Raw genomic sequence first — 8,921 nt, forward strand, 5'->3', positions numbered from 1 at the left:
GAGCAAGTGATGTAATGCTAAATTTCTCCAAATCTGTTCCAATTAAACAAACTCATCTACATCTTGGATGGCCTGAGGGTGTGCAAATTTTATTTTTGCGTGAACTATTCATTTAAGCCTTCTATTATGCTGTAAGATAAACAATGTGTATCTGTGCAGGCATAACACATGCGTCCGTATGGGCGGCGTGTATCTCATATTTGAGTGCGGCTGTACCTCCACCTCTTCGGACATCCGCTCAAGGCATCCTGCAGGGTCTCCACCTCCTCCACCTCGGGGGCTGTGGGGCGATGGTCGGTGGGGTATTTGTCAACTACTTTGGTATGAACAATGCCAACAATGCCAGTAACCACATGACATTATGAATGCTAGTATGTGAATAAACAAGAGGTCTTCTTGTTTTTCAGGTGTTGCCGAAACATTCAGGGGAATAGGAATGACGTCGCTTGTTATTTTGCTGATCTTTTCATTAATTATGTGCATCACTGGCCAGAATGAGAAAAAAGGTAAGCAACAATATCTCGTATATTGCTTATTCTTTTAAAATAAGAGCTGAAATGGTTTTGTTTTTGTATTTTTTTTTGTTTTGTTTGTTTAGTTTTTTAGGGTTTGTGGTGCCCTGGTTCATGTTGCTTCTTTGCCTTTTCTGTTTAGTTCAGTTCTGTTTGCTTTTATTTTATGTTGGCTTTTCATTTAATTCAGTTTTTTTTTTTCATTTGTTTTGCTGTCTGTTTTTGCCCTTTTTGTTTAGTTTAGTTCAGTTTTTTCATGTAGTTTTTTTGCCTTTTTGTATTTTGTTTATTGAATTTAAGTAAATAAGTAGCTATATAATAGTGTAATCTAACAAAATATAATTGAATTTAAGTACATTTTCAAAAAATAATAGCAAAAACTGCCGTAAAAAAAGTGTGCCCTTTCCAAATAGTGAGAAAAAATGTGACTGTGTTGCGCAGTGTGAGCAAACCAACTAAAATGCCATCTCCAGTAAGTCCAGCAGTTTTGTGCAGCAGTTCATTTGGATGGTTTGTTCAAATGATTTTCTGATTTGTTCTCATTTTGTTGTGAAATGTTAGTTTCGTTTCGCAGCTTCAATAAACTGTTTTAGCCTACTAATGGATAGGGTATTGAAATTACGACAAGCTTAACCGTACATTTTCAAGATTTTTCATTCAGAAATTTGCTTCAATTTAATTTCTTTTTTTACCCCGCAGAGGACAAGATGCTAGCAGAGAACATTCCTATCCCATCCAGTCCTGTTCCCATAGCGACCATTGACCTGGTTCAGAACACAACAGACGCGGCCGCACCTGCTCGACCCGAACCCAAACTTCCGGCTCGGAAAACACGGCACCAGGAGGAGCAGGAGGATCTGAACAAGCCCGCTTGGGTTCCCTCTGGTTCGCCGTGGGTTACAGTCGTTCTACTGTTTTACCAAATCAGAGACATGGTCGTCATTGCAAAGACCCCTGTTGAGGTCCAGCCCCTTCAGGTAGTGCAAAGGATCATGGGAAAATAAGAGGAGGATTAAACAAACTCATCTACATCTTGGATGGCCTGAGGGTGTGCAAATTTTATTTTTGCGTGAACTATTCATTTAAGCCTTCTATTATGCTGTAAGATAAACAATGTGTATCTGTGCAGGCATAACACATGCGTCCGTATGGGCGGCGTGTATCTCATATTTGAGTGCGGCTGTACCTCCACCTCTTCGGACATCCGCTCAAGGCATCCTGCAGGGTCTCCACCTCGGGCTGGGCAGGGGCTGTGGGGCGATGGTCGGTGGGGTATTTGTCAACTACTTTGGTATGAACAATGCCAGTTGTTTTTGTAACCACATGACATTATGAATGCTAGTATGTGAATAAACAAGAGGTCTTCTTGTTTTTCAGGTGTTGCCGAAACATTCAGGGGAATAGGAATGACGTCGCTTGTTATTTTGCTGATCTTTTCATTAATTATGTGCATCACTGGCCAGAATGAGAAAAAAGGTAAGCAACAATATCTCGTATATTGCTTATTCTTTTAAAATAAGAGCTGAAATGGTTTTGTTTTTGTATTTTTTTTTGTTTTGTTTGTTTAGTTTTTTAGGGTTTGTGGTGCCCTGGTTCATGTTGCTTCTTTGCCTTTTCTGTTTAGTTCAGTTCTGTTTGCTTTTATTTTATGTTGGCTTTTCATTTAATTCAGTTTTTTTTTTTCATTTGTTTTGCTGTCTGTTTTTGCCCTTTTTGTTTAGTTTAGTTCAGTTTTTTCATGTAGTTTTTTTGCCTTTTTGTATTTTGTTTATTGAATTTAAGTAAATAAGTAGCTATATAATAGTGTAATCTAACAAAATATAATTGAATTTAAGTACATTTTCAAAAAATAATAGCAAAAACTGCCGTAAAAAAAGTGTGCCCTTTCCAAATAGTGAGAAAAAATGTGACTGTGTTGCGCAGTGTGAGCAAACCAACTAAAATGCCATCTCCAGTAAGTCCAGCAGTTTTGTGCAGCAGTTCATTTGGATGGTTTGTTCAAATGATTTTCTGATTTGTTCTCATTTTGTTGTGAAATGTTAGTTTCGTTTCGCAGCTTCAATAAACTGTTTTAGCCTACTAATGGATAGGGTATTGAAATTACGACAAGCTTAACCGTACATTTTCAAGATTTTTCATTCAGAAATTTGCTTCAATTTAATTTCTTTTTTTACCCCGCAGAGGACAAGATGCTAGCAGAGAACATTCCTATCCCATCCAGTCCTGTTCCCATAGCGACCATTGACCTGGTTCAGAACACAACAGACGCGGCCGCACCTGCTCGACCCGAACCCAAACTTCCGGCTCGGAAAACACGGCACCAGGAGGAGCAGGAGGATCTGAACAAGCCCGCTTGGGTTCCCTCTGGTTCGCCGTGGGTTACAGTCGTTCTACTGTTTTACCAAATCAGAGACATGGTCGTCATTGCAAAGACCCCTGTTGAGGTCCAGCCCCTTCAGGTAGTGCAAAGGATCATGGGAAAATAAGAGGAGGATGGTGGTGAATAATATGAATATTGATCCAAATGTTGTTGCGTGTTTTCTCTCTCTTTTTCATGCATTCTGTGGCAGAAAGGTGAGAATGTGTAGATTTAGTTGAAAATTATATAACTGTATATCTGTGTTTTTTTTTTTTTTTTTTTTTTTTTAAAAAAAAAAAAAAAAAAAAAACTCTAGCTTTCTATTCTACTTGTTTTTCTTTGTTTGTGTATATATATATATATATATATATATATACACACACTCAAACTCATAGAACAATTTCCCCCCTCATGCACTTAGATTTTTACAAATTAGTTAAGTTAGAGCACATATGCACTACTATTCAGTTTGGGGTTAGTAAGATAAAAAAAAATGTTTTTAAAGTCTCTTCTGTTCAAGAAGGCTGCATTTATTAAATTAAAAATACAGTAAAGAAAAAGTAATATTGTGACAATTTTACCATTTAAAATGTTTTCTTTTTTTAGCAGCATCATTACTCCAATCTCCAGTGTCACATGATCCATCAGAAATCATTCTAATATACTGATTTGATGCTGAAAACAGTTTTTTTTTTATATTTTTGTGGAATCGGTGATCATTTTTATTTATTAATTTTTTTCAAGAGTCTTTGATGAATAGAAAGTTCAGAAGAACAGCATTTATTCAATGTTAAAAATGTTATACAATGTTAAAAATGCCTTTACTGTCATTTTGAGTCCTTGCAGAATAATATGCATTTCTTTTTTATTAAAAAAGCAACTTGGTAAGCCCAAACTGAACAGCAATAAAACAGTATCAAATACAAAATAGGGTGAAAATTTTAATTTTGTTCATTTCTTTTTTCACTCGGTAGGGGAAAAAATTATGTGACAAAATGACACAATATTATAAAATATTTTAAGCACCAAAACTCTTTGAAACCAAATAACAGTGAAAAAACTGTAAAAACAATATTTTTATTGTCTCTGGGGTAAAAAAATGGCTAACACATGAAAGTAAACCACATGAAAGAAAACCTCTGGATTTTTTTTTTTTTTACACAAACTGACAAAGTGTTGTTATCAGGCAAAAAGTTTAGTTACCTAAATTAGTCCGCAACTAAATCATGAACAGTAGTTTCTCAATACAGTAAACACATATGATATTTTGTACTCCGTGTGCCAGACTCTAAGATGCATTTTTGTTTATAAAATATTATGCAAGGTTTTTTTGGTTTTTTTTGCACTAGAAATTACTTTTGGTGAAACATTTCTCTATTTCTCTAACTAGGACACAGATGAGATTCCCCCAGAATCTCGAGAAGAAGACCAATCACCTCCCATCGTTGGCAATGACGTGCGACAGGAAAGCACTCTCAGTGGGCTCCTGTCCCAGGAGGACCCCGGGCCTCCAGGGGCCGCCTCACAGCTGGAATTCCCAACACGGGACACACAGCTAGTATTACATGCAAACAGCTGATGGAACAAACTGACTAACCCGTGGGTATTTTCTCTTCACATAGTGATTTTGTTTTCGTTGTGAAGAGTTTTTACGAACTTTGTGGGAAAATACAAGGAATAAGAAAGTACTTTTCTGTATAAGTGGCCTTTGTATGATTTTTAACTTATTTCCAGGTGCTTTGCACATCCACTAAATAAAGCCTGGCAGGTTTTAAACTGTAATGTGTTCCTGTTTTTACTTTCTTCGACCTGTAGAGGGCAGCAGTGCTTGGGCATTTTGCCCATTTACAATTGAGCTTTATGAGGCCTGAAATAATGGCAAATATCTTATTTGTGAAACACTTTGTGAATTTAAAAAGGTGAAAACTCATTAATTACTTACTAATGTCAACGTCATTGCGTTGAATAACAGGGACGTTTGCTTTCACACTTTCACCTGTGACTTTAGATGAAGGTGTAAAAGAGATTTTAACAAGGGGATTTCTCCTGTTTTTATTTTTGTGTGTCACCGAACACTTTTCTCATCATTAAAGACACCGGCAATAGATCATCATCTAGTCCGCTTGACCTAATCGATGATAAGCCAGCATTTGAGGGCAGACATCTCTTGTTCTCATGGAAACCAGACCATAATGCTTTGCTTGCTCTGTACAGTGGCTTCTTGGTAATAATCAGACTTGAATTACCTGCTATAATGTTTGCTCAACATATACAAGAATTGTTGTTGTTTTTTATTCCCGGAATTCACTTCTTTCTGTGGAATCAAACACCTTATTTGCAGCACTCACCCACTCACAGCACAGATTTCATCTCTGGTGGGATTAGCTGTCACTAACGCAATATGCCCTGCAACAATGCTCTGCCAAATGTCGGAAATCATTTCAATGCAATTTATGATATCAAAATGTTTGGATGAGGCAGAAAAATAGTGACAACAAAAACCTTGTATTCTAATCTGAAGTGGCAGTGATAGGTTTTGTTTGCTTGGTTTGGTTTTATTTTGTTTTTTGTGTTTGTTTTTTGCCTTTTTTGTTCAGTTCAGTTCTGTTTGTGTCATGTTTTGTTTGTTTTTCCCCATTCTGTTTAGTTCAAGGTTTTTTCATGTTTGTTTTTTGTTTTTCATTTCGTTAGTTTTAATATTGGATTCGTGTTTAACTTCGTTTTATTTCATAGTCTAGTTTTATTTAGTATTTTGTAGCATTTTGTCATTTGAGTTTTTTTTTCTGTTTTTAGGTTTGTCGTCATGTTTAGTTTTTTCTGTCCTTTTTGTTTAGTTTGGTAGTTTTTTTTCCTCTGTTTTATTTATTTTATTTTTTTTTTGTTCAGTTTAGTTTTGTTGGTTAACAATTTTATTTCATGGTTTAGTTTTGTTTCTTTAGCATTTTTTTTTTTTTTTTTTAGCATTTTGTCATTTTAGGTTTTTTCTTGTTTTGGGTTTGGTTTCATGTTGTTGTTTTTTTTTGTTGTTGTTTTTTTTTTGTTTTTTCTTTTTTTTTAGTTCGGTACAGTTTTGGTGGTTTTTTTTCTCCTTTTCATTTTGTTTGTTTGCCTTTTTGTTCAGTTTAGTTTTGTTTAGTCTCATTGTTTTGTGTTTTTAGTTTCTGTTGTTGTTCAGTTTTGTTTGTTTTTTTGTTTGGTTTTAATGTTGAGTTTTTGTTTAACTTTGTTTTATTTCATGTTGGTTCATTTTTTTGTTTGTTTTTTGCAGACGTTATTTGTTTCTTCATAACAGTATAGTTTAAATGTTGTTCATGCCCACACTAGCATTAGAATTACATTAATTGTGGGATCCAGGTAAGAAATCATCCCAAATAGCCTCATCCTTTAAATAATGTTTTATTATTATTATTATTATTCTACACGAATGGCTCTGTGGAAATTAATAACATAATTATTGTGGGCATGGAGTCAATCTGACAAACATTGGGTCGTTTGGTTCGGATCGGAAGGGCTGAGTCATGCGCTGGGAAAGTGGTGTGGAGAGATTCCAGATGACTACAGCTGGTCTTTGACATATATTAATGTAGACAGCTGCCATGCTCACACACCAGAAACACTGCCTGATTCAGTTTCACAAGCAGATAAACTTTGGGTGGAAATAGAATGATCCAAGAGCCTTTAGTGGTGATTCTCTGGCTGCTTTTACCTACTAAATGTTTCATTTTAGTATTTATTTTTTTATTTTTTCATGTTTGTTTTGCCCATTTTTTGGCTTGTTGTTTGTTTAGTTTTTTTGTTTTGGTTTTTGTTTGTTGTTTCATGTTGGCTTATTTTTTGCATAAAATCATGGGGGAAAACATTATCTAAGAGCATTTAGTATTTAACCTTTAGCCTTTAGATTTTCTGGATGGTTTCTCCTTCTGAATAATAACATTTTGATTATATCTACAGTAACAAGCAATGCTATGGTATTACCATGTTCTTTGGACATTTGCCATTGTAATACCATACTTTTTAATTTAGTAGTGCCACAGTATTGTTTTAAGGTACTTTGGCCCACTATGTAAATCCTTTTGTGGTAAATTTGCAACAAAATGTTAGCAATCATTTAGCTAAAATTAATTATTTGGTGATCCTTTCTCTAATGCAAATTTCTAGATCAGAAAACATTTAAAACAAATTAAAGATAAACTATCAATTAACCAAAAATTTGTCGACCGCACATTTTCTATCATACTTTTTACTCCAATACAAGTTAGATGCATCAAGGTTTGTCGGGTCACTTTTTCCTTAACCTCGTCTTACAGAATTTTTCTTGCCATTTTCTCTGAAAAAGTTTCTAACCCCAGTTGAGATTGTGCTGATCCAGAGAATAGTGTGGCATTTTGTGAGAAAATTTCAGCGGCCCTTAAATCCTGTTCCCACACGGCAGCCGAGTGTGGGCAGTTAACGCCTATTCAGAAATTCCAAAAGTGAAGATTCAGCCAGAAGAGAGGGATTATTGGGGAAATTAGGGAAGTCATTTGGACGGGTATTAAAAAGCAGGCAAACGCGTCCTCGTGAGGGGTTGCTGAATGGCCATCCTGACCTCTGACCTGTGCAAAGAAGTAGTATGCCAAGTAAAACAACTAAAGGCTGTGTAAACATGATACAATTACAGTGAAATGCACTGAATAGGTGGAGGTCACAGAAGATGTCATATAAACATGCTGGTTTATAAAAAATTGCGAATTTGTTATGCACACTGAGCTAGAATACAAGAAAAGTGAGTCACGCTCAGTGGTGTGTGAAAGGCGAAAGGATCTACTGAGAATTGGACTGTGGATATTGTTTGAATTATTATTGAGCTGGAGACTCGCTTTAGTCAAACCGCTCGTTGAGATGAGTTTTTATTACGTTTTGCTGTGGGTTGTGGTTGATGTTCAGACAACACCAAATTCAGGAAAATGTTTCTGCAGAGATGCATTCCAGTTTGTTTCGAGCTATTCTGTGTTGTTGAATCATGTTGAATTCATGGCTTATTTTCTCGTCTTGATTAATTGAGTCAGGATTTGCTCCAGTGTGGTGGGCGGAGTTGTGGGCGGGGCCATTTCTCATGGGCCTCATTTCTCAAATCTGAAGGGCCAAACATCAAAGCCTCCAAATGATAATCACCACGCCTGATGTGTTTACTGCATTTCAAAGGGGCGATTGAGTTTATTATCTTCAATTATCTTGCTCTTGTCTAATGAGCCTTTGGTTTGTCAGATCTCAGAATTTCCATTGTTCCTTTCTCGGTTCTTTGTTCGTGAAGAAATGTCACATTATTCACGTTGCACGTAGAAGCTTTCATGTCGAGATAAGCCTTTGAAATGTCAAAACCATGGCAGGTAAAGTGTCCTGATGTTTTTCAAGTGATTAATTCACTTTGTTAGTCTTAAGGGGGCTTTAGAGGTAACAACAACATTAATCTAAACGTCTACATTTCCTGAAAAAAGTTCTATGTACTTAATACAGCAAAAAAATTTTATTTAACTAAATATATGTGCTTTTTTGAGAACGTTGAAAAAATGCTGTGACATTTATTAACACATCCTGAAGTGTTTTTTTTTCCCCACTAACATTGCAGTTTGATCTTGTGTATATATATATATATATGTATGTGTGTGTGTGTGTGTGTGTGTGTGTGTGTGTGTGTGTGTGTGTGTGTGTGTGTGTGTGTGTGTGTGTGTGTGTGTGTGTGTGTGTGTGTGTGTGTGTGTGTGTGTGTGTGTGTGTGTGTGTGTGTGTGTGTGTGTGTGTGTGTGTGTGTGTGTGTGTGTGTGTGTGTGTGTGTGTGTGTGTGTGTGTGTGTGTGTGTGTGTGTGTGTGTGTGTGTGTGTGTGTGTGTGTGTGTGTGTGTGTGTATATATATATGTGTATATGTGAGAAAATCGCCTTTAAAGTTGTCCAAATGAAGTTCTTAGCAATGCATATTACTAATCAAAAATTACGTTTGAATATATTTACAGTAGGAAATTTACAAAATATCTTCATGGAACATGATCTTTACTTAATATCCTAATGATTTT

At 35.9% G+C, this 8,921-nt stretch overlaps 1 protein-coding gene across 1 annotated transcript in view; it reads left to right on the top strand.

The window, feature by feature from the left end:
• LOC107687869 (major facilitator superfamily domain-containing protein 6-A-like) overlaps positions 1-4,647 on the top strand; it is a 17,808-nt gene extending 13,161 nt beyond the window's left edge. Inside the window, exons 5-8 of the mRNA XM_016485346.1 lie at positions 1,642-1,803; positions 1,890-1,988; positions 2,694-2,971; positions 4,262-4,647. Coding sequence (XP_016340832.1) covers positions 1,642-1,803; positions 1,890-1,988; positions 2,694-2,971; positions 4,262-4,450 — 728 coding nt within the window. The 3' untranslated portion in view covers positions 4,451-4,647. The remainder of the gene's footprint in view (positions 1-1,641; positions 1,804-1,889; positions 1,989-2,693; positions 2,972-4,261) is intronic.
• Positions 4,648-8,921: the final 4,274 nt, after the last annotated feature.

This window comes from Sinocyclocheilus anshuiensis, unplaced genomic scaffold (assembly GCF_001515605.1).
Source record: "Sinocyclocheilus anshuiensis isolate Anshui unplaced genomic scaffold, SAMN03320099.WGS_v1.1 scaffold273, whole genome shotgun sequence".
Taxonomy (NCBI): Eukaryota; Metazoa; Chordata; class Actinopteri; order Cypriniformes; family Cyprinidae; genus Sinocyclocheilus; species Sinocyclocheilus anshuiensis.